At 34.7% G+C, this 21,847-nt stretch overlaps 1 protein-coding gene across 1 annotated transcript in view; it reads right to left on the bottom strand.

The window, feature by feature from the left end:
• The window catches only part of LOC149791713 (myc box-dependent-interacting protein 1-like), a 124,221-nt gene continuing 102,374 nt past the window's right edge, over positions 1–21,847 (bottom strand). The window contains exons 13-14 of the mRNA XM_089970222.1: positions 18,717–18,818; positions 1–11,921 (exon numbers count right to left, since the gene is read on the bottom strand). Coding sequence (XP_089826348.1) covers positions 11,841–11,921; positions 18,717–18,818 — 183 coding nt within the window. The 3' untranslated portion in view covers positions 1–11,840. The remainder of the gene's footprint in view (positions 11,922–18,716; positions 18,819–21,847) is intronic.

The following is a 21,847-nucleotide window of genomic DNA, read 5'->3' as shown; positions in this document are numbered from 1 at the left end:
TAAAGTATATAGATTTTATTGAAATAATTTCAGCTGGCCGACCTTCCAGACTGGAATGGGAATGTACAGAAGATTAATCTGAATCGTGAGCATGTACAATAACAAAATTAATCATAAAGAAGTTTTATATTTGGACAAAGGCAACAGCAAAGCAATTTCATCAGGATATATTAATAGCTCTATTTTGTTCTTTTACTGCATAGTCTAAGTGTTTTTTTCTTCTAAACATTTCAATGGCAAGAGTCTGTTGCCTGCCTATTGCACTTTAACCATGAACTTCTTCAACCTGAGTGTACACTAAACTCTAAATATTTCTTTTCGAAATCATGTTCGTAAACTTTTATAAAAATAAACAAAAAAACTCTCCGTAAGATAAGTTGCAACTTTTCAACAGTTTGTAACTTTCTACCTTTTTAATATAAAAAAAATATCTCCTGTCAAGGAAGAGTAAATGCAACCCTTTTCGTAAATTCTTTCTAAAATATGTAAAATGTACTTGGTAGGTATAGCCTACCTTTGAGCATAAGTTACCTCCCTTGTATAAAAAAAATGTTGGATACGATAAGCATGTTGGATCTAGCACATTGTAAATATCTACATTATTTCTGTGTACTGTTCATCTCAACCAATAACCAACCTCTAATAATCCATAAAAGTAATGTAAAGTTTGTAATTGATTCTGCTTATTCTCTAGTTGGTGGTAAAGAATCCAATACCAGTATTTAAAGCTAAGTAGGATGAAAAAAAATACTAAAATTGAGGGCCTGTATATTTATTCCAAATCCTAATTATGGTTTTCAATAAAAAATTTAAGATGCTGTATATGCTTATCTTGCACGTACAGTAGAACCTCTCCTGATAACCCTCCTTTTACCAAAAATTATGGTCTCTCAAGACAGGTGGTCTCTTATAACAGGTCATACTACTATATAATCAACAAATCTGTGCATTGAGAATATGGTCTTTCAAGATAGGTGGTCTCACGTAGCAGTGGTCTTTCAAGACAGGCTTTACTGTAGCAAAAAAGTCAAGTCAATGACTTTATGTTATAGGTTTACACAAACCTGACAATCCATTATTTTGAAATGGAGTCTCTAAAGAGGTGGTGGTTGTTGTAGGGTTTAACGCCATTTTTCAGCACAAGATAGGCTTTACATGGTGGCCAGTATAACTGGTGGAGCAAGAACCGTAGAAAACCCCGGGAAGCTACTGGCAAGCTTTCTCTCATGCCCACATTAGCCGAGTCTGTGACTCGAACACATGCACAAAGGTGAGATGGCAGTGATCCGGAATGATGAGTGCTTTAGACCTTATTTACCAAGTCTGACAGAAATCTGATCAGAAATAGTGGCAAGAAGCTTGTCCTATCAGTAGCAAGATTATTTCAGTACTCTTAGTACTATGCTTAACCACTCTCCTACATTTACTCATCTGACATCTGGATGATATAAACCTATCTACCAGTCCAATAAAATTCAGATCAGAAATTGCTGCCAGTGTGTTGACAAGTTCATGCAAGAACATCTCATTAATATGTGTGAATTCTGCTCATAATTTGTACTCATTTAAGATCTTGATAATATAAGCCTATTTACCAAGTTTGATCAAAATCAAATCAAAGTACTGTCTCTTGAGTAGTAACAAGCTCAGCCAATAAGATGCATGATTACCCGATTACTATGAGTGGATCTTGCTAATTTTTTAACACATCTTGGATCCTGGTGTAATAAGCATATATAATCGAAGCCAGATCGACAATGGATCAGACCTATGGCCAGGTCAGTTAAATAACTATTAAAAAATGAGGTAATCTGTGCCAAAGGGAGGCAGCCTATGCAATTATACAAGAAATATGGGAAGAGTAAGGGGTAATTTTGTTCATATGCTTTAATACAGAACATCAATGAGTATATATAAAATATAAAGTCAATTATAGGTGTATACAAAGTACAGTTTACACATCTTTAACCATCATAAATACAATTATATCTACTTCAAAAGAACCATTCCATTTTCATATACTTTTGTGCAATTTATAATACATAATACTTCAACAATAATTGTAAATATTGCAGTAAATTAGGTCAATATAGATATGTCATAATAGAAATAATAAATCTCGTAGTCTGTTCACATCATACTTGCATCAATCACAAAACAAATACATATTAAGGTAAATATAAAAACCATCACCATTATAATATACTGATGACGTGAAATTCCAGACACATGACTGGAGGTGAGTGGGAATGATAAATGGTAATTAACTTACACATATGAACAACTTTATTAAATTAATGAGGAATACAGCATTTTTTTAATTTTTTTTTTTAAAATTGATGAAATCTGAAAACAATAATTACATCTCTCAAAATCAGAAAAGCATTAAGAATTCTGAAGTTCTTTTCTACACCTCCAGAATTTAAGTGAATATTATAATTCACTTTTGTCCAAAAATGGTCACAGCAGACCAATTTTCATGTAAATGCTCCTTTCACTCTAACTGAACAGAAAAGAGGCAGAACACTTTTCCACTTCTGAATCCAAATCTGACCCGATTTCAATAAAATTAATGTTGATGTGACCTAATTTTTTAATATGCATCTACAAGCATAAAATCCTAGACAAGTAGGATCACAATATTGCCAATTCCAGCACACAAGCTGAATTCAAATTAAAACAAAAAAGAAAGAAGAAAATTTATCAGTGAAATTCTGATGTGCTAATATCTCCCTCTGAATACTACATTTTTAAATACTTGAAGACACAGATTGGCTAATATTAACTAATTATTCCCACGTGCCACATTTATGCATCAAGAGGTAGTACCCTAGTTTTGAGCTCCGTAACGTCAAATTCATTCATGATACACATAAGCGGGTGGTATAACCGAAAACGGGAAAGTGTAGTTCCAAAGTCATACCAAATAATGTAGACTTTCCACTTTTTTTTTAGACCAGATGTTTTTTAAAGCCCAAAATAACTAGATTTTTCAGAACTAGACTTTGTATCCATATTTAGGAGTTTCTGCCATTAGATCTGCAGCCTATCAGTCACATAGATAGAAGAATGTTTGCAAAATGTAGGGTATGTATGAGGTCTGGAGTAAAAAGGGGCCAGCACATAAAAATCATGCAAAACGAAAAGAAAAAAAAAGAAGTTCAATTTTCCCCTTTATGCTTATGCATGGGAGAAACAGACAATACGAAAACATTTTAAAGACACTTAAGTATCCGGCAAAATGAAAATCTCTTCGAAACAGATGTGTTTGGATGATATCAGATGTAACCACAAAAAACCCACGATTCCTACCCCCATTTATGGTGAAAAAATTAAAATCTACGGGAAAAATAAGTCAATAACATAATGCACTGATATTGTTTATTTAAACATACATAATCCTTTACTGGTACTTCTATTCCCTACTGCAGTGAGTACATTCATAAAGATCAATCATTCTATATTCCTTTATCTGATAAAAAGGTTTGCAAGAAAAATTTGACTTCTGAAGGCGTAATGATATTACAAGGATTTGGATTTGGTTGCGTGGCCTTTAATACCATTTTTCAGTATATGATAGCAGACCTTTCAAGTCTATCAAAACCGCTGTAAAGCAGTGAGTACTTTTCGGTAAGTTAGACTAATTTTCAGTAAGGTGCAGCAAAATTTCATATGCTGCTATTCTCTACATGGAAACATGCATTTAAAAGTTTCCGAAGTGGGATCTGAGACTACTGCTGCAAAGGCAAATATTATGTTCAAATAAAACTTTTGTAAAGTACACTTAGACCTTAATTACCTCCAGTACAGTTTCAGAAACTGCAGTTCAAAAGCCGATGGAACCCATTGGATTCACGCTAGAACTCTGAATTTTATGTATTCTTTGAATTTATGTTTTGTTTCTTCAACTTTAGGTGGCTACAGCAACATCCCTCTGGACATGATACAAACTCAAATCAGCATGACATAACGTCCAATAAACAAAATTGTTGCCTTTCCTGCCTTTTTCTCCCAAGAATCTCAATACATGTATTCCTTTTTATACCGCTATGCTGTTTAAACATTTTAACAGGCAATTGGCCCTATTGTCTATTGCTCATTGGACACCATTTCTGTAAAATGCTATAAGCAGGCATTATGCACGGAAAATATGTTTAAAGCATCTCAGATACATCTGTAAAAGTTAAATGGGTTCCTTGACCAACTCCACTGAGCTAATATGAAACCCGGATCCAGTTCAAACATTGACAAGCCAGATAACAGATTTGACTGCAATGATATTTTCACAATTTTTGGTATTATTCCATATATCTGTAATTTAAGGGTCATTTCAGTAAGACTTGCAGTTGGGGAAGTCTGTGATAGGCTATACATGGCAGCCAGTATATTTGGTGGTGGGAGAGCATGTGAAGAACCACAAACCCACGGGAAGTTTCTGGTAGGCTTTCTCACATACCCACATTGGTCAATCCGAGACTCAATCTTGTACAGACAGAGGCGAGATGCATGAGTGATCTGTAAAGTAGTATCTTATATGACTCAGTCGAGTATTTCTTTTGTGTACATACAAGAGTAATACTACACGCCCCAACCACAGTTGTGTGTATGTGTGTGTGTGTGTGCATACATGTGTAAAAGTGAACAAGTAGCTGTTGATGGCAACATATCCATACCTTATTTCTTCTAATGCTTTTGCCTCATCATCTTCATTTAACAGATAACAGCATCATATCCATACCTTATTTCTTCTAGTGCTTTTGCCTCATCATCTTCATGAAGGGTATTGTACAGTGAAAACTTCTGAAAAATCTGACCTTCTCAAATCCATAATTTTCTATAATCCAATCATTAATTACTTTTCTTCTTACAAAATCTTTGTTGTAAACACCGCTACAAAACTGCAACTTGTTAATTATGGATAATGGAGACTTATTTTGAATTATTCTTGCAAATTTATTGTAAATCAACTTCCAAAAACCAGAAGAGTTTACCTTCTTACAAGTAAAATCACATGTTGTGAGATGTCAACCTGTTAATCCAGTATGTCAAGAGATGCACAAAGATCTCGAAGATGATTGTTTGTTTATGAACTGAAACCTTCACAGCAGGTGTGTTAAACAAGTAATTACAGATGTACCATTAAATTGAATTGCTTTCATGTTGCAGAGATAACAAAAAAGTTATTCAAAGTCAATCTCAATTACTGAAAATTATTTGAAAATTCCATTTTTGGCAAAAACCTCCTGTAAATGCATTTAAAAAAAACTGTTGCATCATTTAATATGTTCAAATTCATTGAAAATTGTGACTAAATCACCAGCCAATGGAATATATAAAATTGCAACATGAATTCCTTCATGATAACATACCTGCACAGTGCAGGCATTAATTCAAAGGAGTACATGTACCTGAATGCACTCTCCTTTTTGAGTGCTTCTGACAAACAAATGCTCTGAAAACCCAATACTTCTGTCGGTTCTGTTGAGTATCAGGTTTTCATTAGTTTCACTGTACATTGTGCTTACTGAAAGAGCATGACAAGGATGTGCAAGTGCTAGAAGGAATAAATTATGGATATATTACTATTTCCTGGTTATTTCCTGGTGAATAAACACATGTATTGGGGTTTATATCAAATATAAGGGAGACCCGCTAACAGGAGTTGCCAAATCCCAAAGGAAAGCCGCCATTGTTCAAACCAGTTTATACAAGTGTGGGCTGTGTCCCTCCATAAGGGCAGTGGTTTTTATTTTTATAAGCCCAGCTGTGCCCACTTTTACAATTTTTGAAAAGCAAAGGTCACTTTTTCACTGGAAAAAAAGCCTTCTTAAACAATGTTATATACTCACTAATAAGTCAAGTCCTACTACAAACAACCTACCCTGATCTGCCACTGCATAATGCACTAGCAGATCAGGAACTATGTTGTTTGTTTGACTGATTACTCATAACAAACTGTATAGACCCATATCTGCCTTTACATTAGATAAGGGCAGATTTGGGTCTGTGCAGTTTAGTTCAGCATAACTTTAAAGTGATCATTTATGGTAAACATCTGCCAACAACTCTGTGCAAGTATGGAATGAGCTTATCAATCAACAATGGTAGCTTATCATGAAGATGCAAGCAAATATAATGCTGGTGAAATTGATTGTCAAAGTCTATAAGTAAGAAAAATCATTGCTGACTTAGATCTATAAAGGACATAAACAATTAATCATTTAAGAAGTGATTATGATATTTTATGTGAAGAACAGAGAAGCATAAAAAAAAAATAGTTTTATAACTTTGACTGGAACACGTTTATGAATGCATCTGACAGAGAAACAAGGTAAGCCACATGATTATCAACCAAAATACATATTAACAAGAAAGAGCTGCATTAAACAATGGGTGATTCAACAATAATGGCTTGCCCTGTAAAGGTGAAAGACTATGTAATGCTACAGAATGGTGTGCAGTGAATAAGGTATTTTTAACATGGCTGGCAAATGTTTCACCGATTTACAAGTATTTATTAGTTACCATAAGAAAATAAACTTCAAGTCAACATTATCGCATAAATAGTTCTAAATAAACCTCAAAATATCAACAGCTAAAGAAATTGTTAAGGAACAAAATCCTGTAGCTAGTCTCCACAAACCTGGTGAACTGTCTTCTTTAGCAAGATCTGTTAAGAAAAAAAAAACACTGCATGACTGGTTCACAGTGAGCTAGCTCTCTCTCAAATGCAAGTATTCATTTTCTCAACCTCAAAAAACTAAAAACCGACTTGTGTAACTGTAAAACTTTTACATAATCTAGTTCACCTAATGCATAAAGATCAAGTATTACACCAAAACTATATTCACAAACTAATTTAGCAAGAAAGCAACATAACTGATGCATATGATACTATACTGGTGAAGACAAAAGGAATGTAAAGATTATAATAAAAAAACCATTTGTAAATACACTCAATAAAAAAGGTGGGTGGAATGTGTAAGGCACTGATCTGCAAAATACAGGACAATTCATTGAAAAGGTACATCAAATAAAACAAAAACAATGCAACAGTTCCATCCATGCACACTAAAATCACCATTTGATACTCAGAGATAATTACAGTGTATTTTATGAATTTCTTAAGTTTATGTGATGATTCCAAACATAATTTAGTAAAGGCAGAAGTAACACAAACAACTGTGAGAGATAACAACACAGGCCAAGGAGACTAAATTTGCTACTGTTCTTTCCTCCATTAACAAGACAGGCTAAGGAGACTAAATTTGCTACTGTTCTTTCCTCCATTAACAAGACAGGCCAAGGAGACTAAATTTGCTACTGTTCTTTCCTCCATTAACAAGACAGGCCAAGGAGACTGAATTTGCTACTGTTCTTTCCTCCATTAACAACAGGCCAAGGAGACTAAATTTTCTACTGTTCTTTCCTCCATTAACATGAATAGCATGCATTCAATTCATCCTCTAAAACTCGATTGCTCATGATGTTAAAACTGCTGCCATGCTGCCTATTGGATTTTCCTTGCACGAGTGTGTGGCTCCAAATTTCCAATTATTTCTGGTTGTTTCGTTGTATAAAAATTTCACATTTTTCCCAAAGGATCTTTAATTAATTACAGGGAAAAAAGATCATTGCAAATTCTGATGCAGATAAAGCAGAACATGATTATTAAAATGGGATAACCCCTGCAGGGTTATATTAACTTCTGGGCACCCTTTTGGTGCTCAAAAATTTATATAACACGAGCCTTAAAATTGTAAGGGTGAATCATCTGCACACTGCTCACAATAACAGGGATATGAATGGTGCTTAGCTTAATATATTTTCAGACAGAGCACCAGATACCTACCATGACGACATATGAAACTAACTATTGTATGAACTACTACTGTGCCATTTTTAACAAACATCAAATGTTGTTACATTTACTAAAGCTCAACTAGAGTTCAAATAAGGCTGGAATTAGCTCGTCTTAAAAAAGAATAAGTTTTTAATATCAGACAAAAAAAACCCATGAAAATTCTTTCTCTTGTTTACTTTAAATGTTATCCAGGTACTCTCTAGGCACCATCAGGGGCTGAAAGAAGACCCCCAATCACAATGTAAAATGGCCCATATTCAAATGTAAAATATTTCAAAATCATGCAAATCTAATTTCAGCCATTTTCAAAATCTGGTACAAATACTGAGTCAGCCAGAATGTTATCAACCTTTTCCACTGCATTCTAGGAAAACACCTCTTATATAAATATAGACAGTTTTAAACTGCACTTAAGCCCATATTTGTCATTATGTCATAATAACTTCATGATGAATAGATGACGTGTCATCACTAACAGCAGTGCAAGCAATAGTTTTAGACAAGACCTATAATACTATAAAACTCGGGTTCATTGCACATACAGCCGGATTTTCGTCTAACAAAACTTACCAATTTCACTATAATTACCTCCGAGTCACTTTCAGAGAGTAGAAGTAATGCACATCAGAATGAGATGAGGATGTTCCCAATGATAAATGAGTCAAAATGGCACCCATCAGTATTTTGGAACAATTTTTTAACAATACAATTCCTTTTGCTATACTCCTTCTAACAAACAACTATTTATACAATTCTGAAAATACTGCATTTTCACGTACATAGTCTGATCTTATTATGAACTTGTGTTTTTCATGCAACTAAAGAGGCTGGGGCTTTTTTTGGTGCTCTGACCAAGAATGCAAAGCTGGGGTGTGTGTGGTCTTCGGACCAAGAATTAGCCAACCTGCAAGATGGACTTGTTCATCAGAGGATGGTGACCTTCTGTTTGACACCTAATGTTAATTCATGTCCTACAAGTGAATATGGCAGTACTTATCTTTGCTGTCTTGCCTTCATGTTTTAGCCCGTGTCACCCAGCCTGCTTTGGCATTCATCACCTTATAATGGAAAGCCAAACCAGGGGCAGGGAAAAAAAATAAAGTGAAATGAAAGTGAGGCATCTTATATTTTGGGGTGCTAGGTGACAATACAAATGCTGACTGAGATTAAATTGTTGTTATCGGGCTTAATGCCATTTTTCAGCACAAGATAGGCTATACATGGCAGCCAGTATAAATGGTTGAGGAAGAACCCAGGAAACCTAAGAAAGAACCATCAACCCAGGCGAAGCTACTGGCACTGAGATTAAATAAAATGAATCCTGAAAACAAAGTATACCAGTCCAGACCTTAAAAGCAAAGAAAAGTAAAATTTATATCAGCCAGGAAGAATTTTGTAGAATATTTTAGTTGTATACAAGCCAAGCATCTTTTACATTATAATGTCACAACATCACTGGTGTCAACATTCACTTAAGAGATGAGATCATACCATATTTGACTGAAGTAAAGAAACCATAAGAGAATGTAGTTTTGGCAGTGAATATTCCTCCAAATAATATCTGCAGATTCTCTATGTAGATACAATCTGGGCAGGCAAAGACTTCTTTTGCACTCTGGTTGGAAAGCATCCCAAAAGCAAAGTTCTGTCATAACAGTTGACCCATAACCACAGAAAAGTATGTTCCTGGTCAGAGCAACAGCAAAATACAACCCAGGATAACTGAAAATGTTCATGTTGCTTCTGAGTATTATAAGTGAATCAAAAATGATGTACATGTCGATTGCAGATCCCAAAATGATAGTTATAATTAGTTACAAATATATATACATAAATATATACACTCTGTGGATTACTAAACTGCACTTTGTATGTCTTTACATTAAGCATGCTAGCTACCACAAGAAATGATATTTACACACAATGTGAATCAAACTGGTTCATTTCACATAAATCAATTTAAGCAATTTTTACTTCAAATTCATCATAATTTTTTTTGTAGGGAGAGGACTTTACAACTTAAACATAATCATTTCCAATCCCACTACCAATAAGCAATAAAATTATGTTACACCATGAGTTATCTTATCCACAATTCACACAAAATATTTTAAACAAATCTCAAGTCCAAAAACACCCTAGAACAATACTTCCATAAGAACTGATTGCAAAATAAGTATCCTGCAACGCCACTTCAGTTTTTTGTTGTTTGTGTAAACAAGTGATGGTATATCATGATGGCAACATGAACTCAGCTAATAAATTCACTACTATACAAATCTTTAAGTTTTTCTTTCACAGTTCCTTAATGCCCTCATACATGCCACTTCAGCACAGAAATCATTATAGTCAATTGCAGCTCCGTCTGATATGCACTTCCACTTTTCAGAGAGAAAAAAATACTTCAACAAATTAAAATGTGTTTCTATAAACCTTGCTAAAACATGACAACTGAGTTCATCAGAAGTAGGTAAATTAATGTCGTTTTCAGTCAGAAGTAAAACAGGTGACAATATAGACATGGAAATTCCTGTACAAATAAGCAATTTTTGCATATCATTGTGGGTAATTTTCTGCAAGGTATTATATTCATGACTGGTGATTTTTTTCTTTACAAAAATGTGTACTATCAGGGGTGAACTACTAAAAGTATAACATAGTACCAGTTTTACCAACAATGGCTGACAGAAAATTACTGCAAATGACTTGTACAGGAATTTCTGCATCTACTATCATCTGACATAAATTTTAATTCCATATGAAATTAACATTCATCTACTTGCTCAAAATAACTTAACGTCTGTTGTCGAGATATGCATTCATTTTTTTTATTTGAAGAAGTATATTTTTCCCCCAGAAAACTGGAAGCATGTAAAAAAACAGACCAAGTCGAAACAGACTTTAACATACATAACATTATTCTAAAATGGAAGACAATATTTCTAACTGTCAATACTGAAAGTAAATATAAAATAGCCAAATTTACAAAGCAAAGACCAATTTGTATGCATTATCAACTGTGCAGTAATTACAAAAACTTTTCTTTACAACAAGACTTCTGGAAATATGCAAAGTGGATCTAAATATACAAATCATAATCAAATGTTCCGACTCTGACTTTAAAAGAATCTATGTAGAAATGGCTACACTTTAATTAAGAATATCATAATTATACATAATATTAATAATTTTTCTTAAGCATCTAAAATTTGCCAATATTACATCATCTTTGCTAGCCCAGGTTCTAATATGTTAACCCCATCTACACCTTGGTGTACCTTGATTTGCATGCTTTTTATGGAATCAATCAAAAGAGGCATTACCAGTACGTAAGTTTTGTTTTTTCTAAAATGGGGGTAGAAATTTTGTCTAAGCAAATGTTCTTGTTTAACAATGTTAATACCAAATATGCCAAACAAAAGGTGAAAAGAATTATTTTCAAAGATTTTCAAATGGAATAATGATGTTACCCAGTAAATCCAATATGGTTTACCTATGGCTGGATATGGCAGTTGTGTTTATTGTGAACTTATCATCTTATTTCCTCTGGTTATCTTAAATCTATTACTTTTGGCTTCATGCATTACTTCTTAACATCTATAATGTCTTAAACATAATATTACTCACTTGTTTACTTATCTTTTGCTTTGTTAAAATATCTATAAATCTAAGAAATAACTCTTTAGCTAGATTTTACATGTAGCTTTTCAAATATTTTTTTTAACAAGTTTTTTTATGTGACTGGATCTGCATAACCCCATGGAACTTTAGGATTCTGTACATACTTCTCAAGATAACTCTATTCCTTGTACAAGGCCATATGCAAATCTGCTCACTTAACCATTCAATTACACTGCAAGTTAGCTGCACTTCTTAAAAATGTCATTTTCTTTTCTCTTGCTATTATATGATGTAGCCACCTGAGATATGAATACAATGTGGGTTTTTTTCTCCACCAACAGCACTGGAACAATGGTCACACTTTTTTGGTAAAGTTTTCAGGAAATACACCCCTCTTTCTGTCCGATTTCTTGATTCCCATCAACCATCCATCATCCTGCAAATAAGTATTTCAAATGTATGTACAATTACAGGCAGTTACAGTAACATTTGTACTAAATTATAACTGTTGGTACTAAATGACATTAGTCATTAATATAAGTGAGTCTTTAATATTATCAGCAATCTGAACATACTTCACAATGGTCAAACCACTGTAATATAAAAAACAAAACAATGAAAGTATTTCATTTTTTTATGCAGCAAATCAAAGAGGTCTCAAAGACACGATCCCCTAGCTCCTTGTAAAATAAAAAGAAATAAAAAAAGTATTCTATTTTCATACATGTATCAGCCTTCTCATTATCTTCTGTATGGATCATAGAAAAAAACAGAATTTTCTACTTGAAATACAAGACAATTATAGATTAATTTTCCATAAAATATCAGATAATTAAATGGCACAAATTAAATATTTTTCCAATACAAAAATCGATTCTGAACAAACGCTATGTACCAGGGGTCTCAAACTCAAACCACACTGAGGGCCGCATGAGGGCATTTTTGATGGCCTAAGGGCCGTACCACCTTTGTTATCTCTCACGACACCTTGTGACACCAATCAATTTGCTGGTCACAGGATATGGGTTGGTGGGACGCGTGTGTGTATTTCAGACCCCTGCTATATGCCATATATACTCACTTATAAGCTGAGTAACACCTGCAAATAACATAGATCTTGATCTGCCATCACATAATGTGCCAGCAGATCAGAGTCAATGTTGTTTGTTCTACAGATTACTCCAGATAAACTGCATAGATCCAGATCTGCCAATGCATTATGCAATGACAGATCTGAATCCGTGAAGTCTGCAGATGGCCTCATTTTATAATTAAGTATATATGGTATATTATGACTACAGACAAGCACCACCATACGTTTCAGCTTTCTGTTCAAATGTACAAAAAATATATTGGCTTAGATGAGTTGCATTTAAAAGACCAACATGTGCATGCAGATAAACTAAACTTCATATATTTTCTGATATTAAAAATGTTTCATGTTGCACAAAACTGAACATAAAGGTGGCAAAGCCCCAAAACTCAAGTTTGAAAGTATATACATTATTGGAATTATGCAACAATTTAAAAAATGTATGGCTTTTATTGGATCCTTTATTTTTCATTGGAATTATAGAATGAATATGAACCATGTCTGTAAGTATAACCCAGTAATCAGGGTGAAAAATGTAACAGCATATCAAAACCCATTACTGTGTTTTACAAGTAGAATTATTGACGGTAAAATATGTTGTTGTTGTTGTTGTTGTTGTTGTTGTGGGCTTAACGCCATTTTTCAGCACATGATAGGCTATACATGGTGATCAGTACAACTGGTGGAGAAAAAACCCAGGAAAATGGTGGGGAAGAACCACTGACCAACAGGAAGCTACTGACAAGCTTTCTCACGTACCCATTTAGGCTGAGCCTGAGACTCAAACCCATGCAGACAAACGTGAGATAGCAGTGATCGATAAGTACCTTAAACCACTCAGCCACCAAGGTCCCCATTAAAATATGTAAATGTATAGGATTTATTTGCTGGTCGCCAATGACAACACTGACATCTCTATATTTTAAGCCAAATTTCAGTGATATTGCATAAATATTTCTAATAAAGGAGTTTTAATCATGTGTTTTGTTTCTTTGTTCCAATAGCGAAGTGACTGGAGTGTAAAGTTCTTAACACCATGACACTGCTTCAATAGAATAAAATGAGGAAAAATTTTAAAACAGAAAATAAGGTCTATTATGAGACAGTAATACAATTTTGTAGAAATTACCTCAATAATGACCTAAATGCAGCAATTTAGCAAGGGATGACAGACAGACAGACATATACGGTTAACACTATATGCACTATGTGGTAGTCAGCCCCAAAATATGGAGTGAAAGTCAAAGTTTTCAACAAAATTAATTATCAAGCACAAAACAAATTCAGAATAAAATGACCTTGAAAATGACATCTTATCCACTTTTATAATCTTTTATGTGCAATTTAAAAAAAAAAGTCTTTGAACTTTTTAATAGTACAATATATATTCTGCTGACAAGCTGTTAAACCAGATACCTATTAAGACAGGCATCACAAAACCATACCAAAGAACATTTTTTTAATGATGTCAAAGCAGAGGTACAATAAGGGATTTAACAAAAACAGATTAATTTTTTGTTGTTTAAATCACTGTTCGAAGACCTGCTTTGGATGCTTATTGTTGCCACCTCTGCTGGGCATAAACACAGAAATGGTCTGAGTTCTGGTCCTGCAACTTTTACCACTGGACCAAATAACAAAATAATTCCTCAGTCCACTGAACCTCACAATTTTCCAAGTAACAGAAACTTTCAAAGTATTCCTCCGCAGTCTCTAAGTTGTTTTTTGAACGAATGCAAAATGTCAATAAAGATATCACCAAAATTCTGTCAAATCAATGTTACTCATAGTGTACATGTTTTTCGTGCACATAACAGTCAGACCCTGCCATCTTGTATAAAATTGTGTACAAACCTGTGTAACTTTTACCACAGATTGAGTACCAGTCCACAAGCATATCAAAACAACAAGACCTAAAGTCAAATCTTGTTCAAGTAGACCTTGTCTTATTACTTGGAAACAGAAAATTCAACCTGAATTCAAGTCAACAAGATTTGAGACATCCAATGCAAAAGATATGTGCATATCATGTGACATATTTAGCACAATGTTGAATTAACCACTAACAACAATACTGAAACATGAAAAAACCTTTATGCTTGGTTCCATTCCAATGGACATTACAGACAACCAATCAGTCACGAGTTTATTTTGCTTCTCTTCCAGAAGCAAATCCGAAGAGACAAAGGAAGCATGACGAAGAAAATGGCCTATCAACCAAACATTATATGCCAAACAAGAATGTGAAGTATGATGAAACATAATGAATACTTGAGAGAAAAAGACTGTGTGTTGATGGGTAGTAAGGGTAGGCCAACACAAATACATAATCTATGATAAACACAAAATGAAGGTCACAGTGACCTTCTATGGTTGTATGTGTAGTACTAAGAGATATGCATCCAATGATCACGTTTCATGATGTAAACATCTGGACATCATGCCAAGATGGTTCCTACCAAGTTTGGTCAAATTCTATTTCAGTTGTTTTCGAGAAGCTGTACAGAGGCAGATATTGTTTCACAAATTCTGTGCTATCACCCTGTTTATACAAACTGTTAGGAGAGAAAGAAGGACTTATCTCTTCTGTGATTTTGAATTGGGTTTCTATTGTTTACCATCTATCTACCAAACAGCCAAATGCAAGAACAACTGGCCAAATAGTCCAGGCTAGATGGGGGATGGGTGGCTTAGTGGTCTAAGGCAGTCACCTTAAGAGATCAGACATCTCACCTTTGTCAGTGTGGGTATAAGACTCAAGCTTGACCAATGTGGGTATCTGAGAATGCTTCCCATGAGTCAGTGGTTCATCCCAGGGTTTCTATATAAACTGACTGCCATGTATCATGTGCTGAAAAATGGCTTTAAACCCGTAATATCACCACCACCATCACCACCAGGCTAGATCAATGCTTTCTACAAACATTTCTTCCAATTCTGTTGAATGATTATGAAAACAACCATATTAAAGCTTTTATACATTTTGTTGTTGTTGTTGTTGTAGGGTTTAACGCCATTTTTCAGCACACGATAAGCTATACATGGCGGCCAGTATTAATGGTGGAGGAAGAACCCAGGCAAACCCCAGAAAGAACCACCGACCCACGAGAAGCTACTGGCAAGCTTTCTCACATACCCACATTAGCCGAATCTGAGACTCAAACCCACGCAGACAGAGGTGAGATGGCAGTGATCAATAACAAAGGGCGCTTTAGACCACCTGGCCACTCGGGGCCCCCTATACATTTTGTATCTTCATATGTGATTACAAGTCTGCAAGCCGGAATGTTTTCCTTCCATCAAACTAATATTATATTAAGCTCTTTTTGAGAATCTGTTTAAAGGTTTGATAGTTCTGTAAGGATGGTTTTCTGGCATCACTGGTATAAATTTACAAAGCCTGTGTACCAAAATGCTTTCTGTCAAACTGGGTCTGATTTGAGCCATTTTCAATATTTTCCAAAACAAGTAAATATTTTTCTATTTTAGTACTGAATGTGGTTTAGTAACATTTGGGTTTTTTTTTAAAATTGAAAGGCCACAATGCCAGAATACTGCCAAATATGGTCAAATTAGAGTGACTGGTCTTTGTGAAGAAGCCAGTTATGGGTCATGCTATTTTATCCAAATTTATAACTGATCAACATAATCTGTACTGAGTTTAAAGGTCTTCATGCCAGGATCCTTTCTGTAAATTTGGCTATGTTCCATTCAGCAATTTTTCTGGGAAGAAGTCTTTGATAGGTTTTTATAGTTATACATGTAATAACAGTGGTAATATATGATGGGTCATCACCACCATTGATATAAAACTTACAGGCCTTTTTGCATTGATGCTTCCCATTAAATTTGGGTGATCACCACCATTCATATAAAACTTACAGGCCTTTTTGCATTGATGCTTCCCATTAAATTTGGGTGATCACCACCACTGATACAAAACTTACAGGCCTTTTTGCATTGATGCTTCCCATCAAATTCAGGTGATCACCACCATTGATATAAAACTTAGTCCTTCTTGCAGGGATGCTTCCCATCAAATTCGGGTGATCACCACCATTGATATAAAACTTACAGGCCTTCTTGCACTGATGCTTCCCATTAAATTTGGGTGATCACCACCATTGATATAAAACTTACAGGCCTTCTTGCACTGACGCTTCCCATTAAATTTGGGTGATCACCACCAATGAAATAAAACTAACAGGCCTTCTTGCAGGGATGCTTCCCATTAAATTTGGGTGATCACCTCCATTGATATAAAACTTACAGGCCTTCTTGCACTGATGCTTCCCATTAAATTTGGCTGATCACCACCATTGATATAAAACTTACAGGCCTTCTGGCATTGATGCTTCCCATTAAATTTGGGTGATCACCACCATTGATATAAAACTTACAGGCCTTCTTGTACTGATGCTTCCCATTAAATTCGGGTGATCACCACCATTGATATAAAACTTAGTCCTTCTTGCAGTGATGCTTCCCATCAAATTCGGGTGATACATGATGGTGGATTGGTGTCTTATTTATAAAACCAAATGGCACTCATAACGTTTTTTCTTCTTTCTAATTTTAGTAATATCAGCTATATTTCATGACAAATTAACACAAAAAGTATAAATATTCGGAGTTTCCTCAGATATTTGGACATTTATGTTGGGATGTAGGGTCAGAGTAAACTTCCTATCGAATAGTTTGAATTCATCATTACCATGCAGTAGGGTAGATGCTTACTAGCCAGCCTAGCAAATTTATTGACTTTTCATCAAGCCATACCTTCATGTCATCTATAAGAAGACAATTTATTTTCTCAGAATTTGTGAGAATAACATTTATTCAGTCTTTAATCTAATGGTATAAGAGACGAAACAAGAGCGTTGATGAAATTTGACCTGAATCAAGCCATTTGCATTTATAGTCACATGACTACCCAAGTCTCACAACCTACATGTCTACGACATCAGATGTCCAATAGTCACATGATATCAACAATAACCCATTTCAAAATGTTGTTGTAGGAAAACAATTGTAAATGTAAATGAAAGGCACATAATGTAAATTTAAAAAAATGAAAGAACACAAACTTCTCAACATATTTATTTTATGAATGACCAAACACCTGTCACTGTTGCAACAAGCTGAGAAAGCCAAATTCACCAAGCAAAGTGCACTAGACATGCAGTACCATCAAAAACATCACCGATACATACTCAATGCTTGATGAATCTGGCTTTCTCCAGGTTGCTGTGATACCAACAGGATTTTGGTTGCTGTTCTCAGAATAAAAATGTTGAGAATTAAGTGTGCATTCATTTGTTTACAAACAGTAAGTGACTTTCATTTAATATTTTCAAATTTTGCATACAAAAACATTCAAAATTGGTTTGCTGTTGATATCACGTGACCTTTGGACCACTGATGTCATGGACATGTAGGTTGTGAGATTTGGGTAGTCATGTCATTAGCAATGAAATTGGCAAGTTCCAGGTCAAACTCTGTCAATGCTGTAGTTTCGTCTCATCTGTCAGCAGATTCAAGACATAAAGAATATTATACTCACCATATCTGGGAAAACAAAAAATTTTCCAATAAATTTCATGCAGGTATTCAAGTTTGCTAGGCCGGCTTGTTAGTGGATACCCTATGCCAACACAGCACTGAGTCGGTGAATTTCAACTTTTCAATATGCAATTGGCTCTAACCCTACACACCAGCATAAATATCAAAACGTCAAAAATGGGGAGGCAAAGGTCAGAGAAAACCCGGACTAAAGTACAAAATGAAAAGACCTTCATGACAGGATGTTCCATCATAAATTTGATTAGAAGCCAGTACAGTGGTTTTTGAGAAGGTAGAAAAAGCAAATGCTGACATTCACAATGGACAACATGTTACAGACACACAACCATACCATCAACTTGCTTGGCTTTAATTTACCTTCAGTTTCTCTCTGGACATCAGCCCCATCTGTCTGTTGGTCTATTCATCTCATTTCTTTACTAGAATTTAATAACCTGTTCCTCAGAGCCATCACAAAAGGACCATATTCTATTACCTAATTCCTTTCAAAACTTTACTGATTTTCATTTCATGGATTGTCCACCTGTCTGTCTGCCTGTCCGTGTATCTACTCACCTGTTCATCAGGATCATCATAGCTGATCACATAAATTACATCATTCCTTTCAAAAGTCAACTCGTCCTCATCTTCTCCGTGGTAGGGGTGGGTGGCTATCACCTAAAAGAGCAGGAAATAATTGGGAAACTATTCAATTAATAGCATTGGGAAATGTGTTCTGAGACCTTCCACAATTACAGTGACAGAAAATGAGGGGTTTTCTTTTTACTGTGCCAGAAATTGTGCTGATTGCTTGAAAAAAAAAGGTAAATGGGCAATACTATTAAAATCAATATTTACTGAGGTGGATATCAACAAATCTTGTCAAGTTTGACTATTCAACACTGATCATTCTTTTAGTACTGAAAATTCTTTAGAACACTGTTGCACTAATTAAATATCTTTCTTCATTATGTAGAATCTATCAAGATGCATCCCTTCTGCAAGTTTCACGAAATTCATTGTAAATATAACATACCAAACCTCATGTGGTCTGGAGCTAAAATGCAAAACCTTACACAAGGCCAGTCAAAAATGAAATACAATTCACAATAGGCTCTTTTTGTCTAACGAGTGTGGGACATATTGTTGTCAACTTCATGATTTTAGTTTGATCAATGAACAAAATTTAACCCAAATCAGTCAATTTTAAAACATGGGCCTCAATGACCTATTGAGGGAGTAGTCCTCAGCAAGATGCATCAACACACCAAGTTTCATCAATCTAAATCCACATATTTAACGAAAGCCAGCAGAATGTGAAACATTGGTTGCATTGACCTACTTTTGTCTTGAATGAATTACTAAGATGGATAATACCATCAAGTTTAATAGTTAAATAAACAATTTAAGCATAGTTATTTAAGCATAGTTGGTAAAGCATCCAATATGGGGAACAGTGACCTACTTTTGTGATAAGATTGCAGTAGCTATCAAGATACATCCCTTTGCCAAGTTTCATGCTTTCATTTATAACAGGATGAAGAAAAAAAAACTGTCATGAGATAAACACAACAATTTAACTTGAGCCAGTTAGATGAAATGTTGATCATAATGACTTCTTTTATTGTAAGGACATGGTTACACACAGATAGGCATACATTCATCTAGTATGAAGATTCAAGCATGAAAACAAACTTAACCAAAGTCAATGAGATTTGAAATATGGGTCATAGTGATCTACTTTTGTAATGAGGGTGTACAACTCATTAATATGCATCTCCTCACCATGTTTCATCATTCCAGGTATAACTGTATGTATAAAGGGTGAAATGAGTTCCTTCGTGAGAATGATTCTACATAACAAAAAAGAATTTCCAGGAATTCAAAATAAGAACATTTCTTCCTTTTAACTGTCGAGTAATGAAAACACATCTCTGACATTTTCCAGCAATACATGGATTTTCAAATTAGCTGCTGTGGATGTCACCTTGACACCATTTTTATTTTGGACGAACAAGAAATTATAAAAAGTCTTGTGGTGGAAACCCAGTGTTGATGTGACTTCCCATTTTGGAAAAGTAACAAGATATACAAGATGGCTACTATGGTGGCTATATCAGATATCAGACTGGCATAATTTCCATTTAGGACCAACTAACCATCACACAAAAGTCATTTGGAGCAAGCATAATATTGATATGACCGGATATCTTGAAGAAGTAGCCATAACATCATTTTTAAGATGGTCATTGTGGTGACCATATTGGAAATCAACTCAGCATAATTTTCATTTATGATCAACATATAAAGTCATTTGGTGACAACCTCATGCTGATTTTACCATTCAGTCAGTGGCTGAGTAGTCTAAAGCGCTCTCCGTTATGGATCACTGCCATCTCACCTCTGTCTGCATGGGTTAACCATTAATACTGGCCACCATGTATAGCCTATCATGTGCTGAAAAATGGTGTAAAACCCTACAACAACAACCATTCAATCAGGAGTAGAAGTAGTGACAACACTCTCCTGACCACACTGGACTCCTGACCACACTGGACTCCTGACCACACTGGACAGCAGCATTTTCATTTAAGGACAAACTAGATTATTATAAGAAGTCATTTACAGACCTGCCAACTAAATGAAAACTGAATCAGGCACAGGGTTTCACAGGGCAGATTTGAGGTGGAGAATGACATTGTAAGTATTGTCTTTCGAACTGAACCAAATGAATTGAAATCCCATAATGTGTACCTTTCTGTAATAGACATTATGTTTAAACTCTTTCTTATGCAAAATGTTCTTTGTCCAAATCATATTTTTTGTTAAAGAATAAAATATCCATAAAATTAAACTGTACACAGAGCAAACGAAATACATTTCAAATCAACCTAACAATGGCAACTGTTGATATCAGAAATGAAGTATATCATATTCAATCGAAAAAAAGAAAATGATTGAAAATTACTCACCGAACATGGAATATGCAAAACTATGGGTTTTCTGGGCAGGGAGGGGGGATATGCCCAACAATTTGGAAGGAGTAGTAACTGGGTATTCAAAATGGACAGTGTATTGGCCATTATTCAAGTGGCACCCTTTAATTTAGGACCAACTAGACGTTCTGGTTAAAACCATGATGTTTATTCGACTTTCTGTTTGGGGGATGTAGACTTTCAATGTCTGACATCACCACCATTACAATAGCAATATCAAGATTCTCAAGACTGGACATCAGAATACTATTTTTATTTAGGACTAATGAAATATCAAAAGAAGTTTTTCAGTGAAAATCATAGGATGATAAGATCATCCATTCTTGAGGAGTAGTGACAATGTGATTTCCGATAATGATGTCTCAGTTGTAAAATATTTAGAATTAACTAGATTATGAAATGAATATGTGTATAAAGTTTCATGACAAATGTCCATGTAGTTTATGATTATTACTAATACGACTTTTATGCAAACGGGGATGCACGGACAATGGTTAACAATGGAAGACAAAGGAGAGACTATTATATAAGCCCTTCTGGTCTGCGACCTGCAGGTCTACAAACCTAAAGTATATGCAAACGTTTAATCTAGAATATACAGACAATACACATACATGTTCCAAGTTATCCTTGGTAATGTTTCGTTTTATGCTGGAAGAAAGAACACAAATTAGCAATAAAGAGTTGGGATAAGTCAAGGCAATCAGAACT

Source organism: Sinohyriopsis cumingii, chromosome 9 (genome assembly GCF_028554795.1).
Source record: "Sinohyriopsis cumingii isolate HCF-2022 chromosome 9, ASM2855479v2, whole genome shotgun sequence".
NCBI lineage: Eukaryota > Metazoa > Mollusca > Bivalvia > Unionida > Unionidae > Sinohyriopsis > Sinohyriopsis cumingii.
The sequence above is the reverse complement of the archived record's forward strand: the minus strand, read 5'-3'. Positions and strand labels throughout refer to the sequence as shown.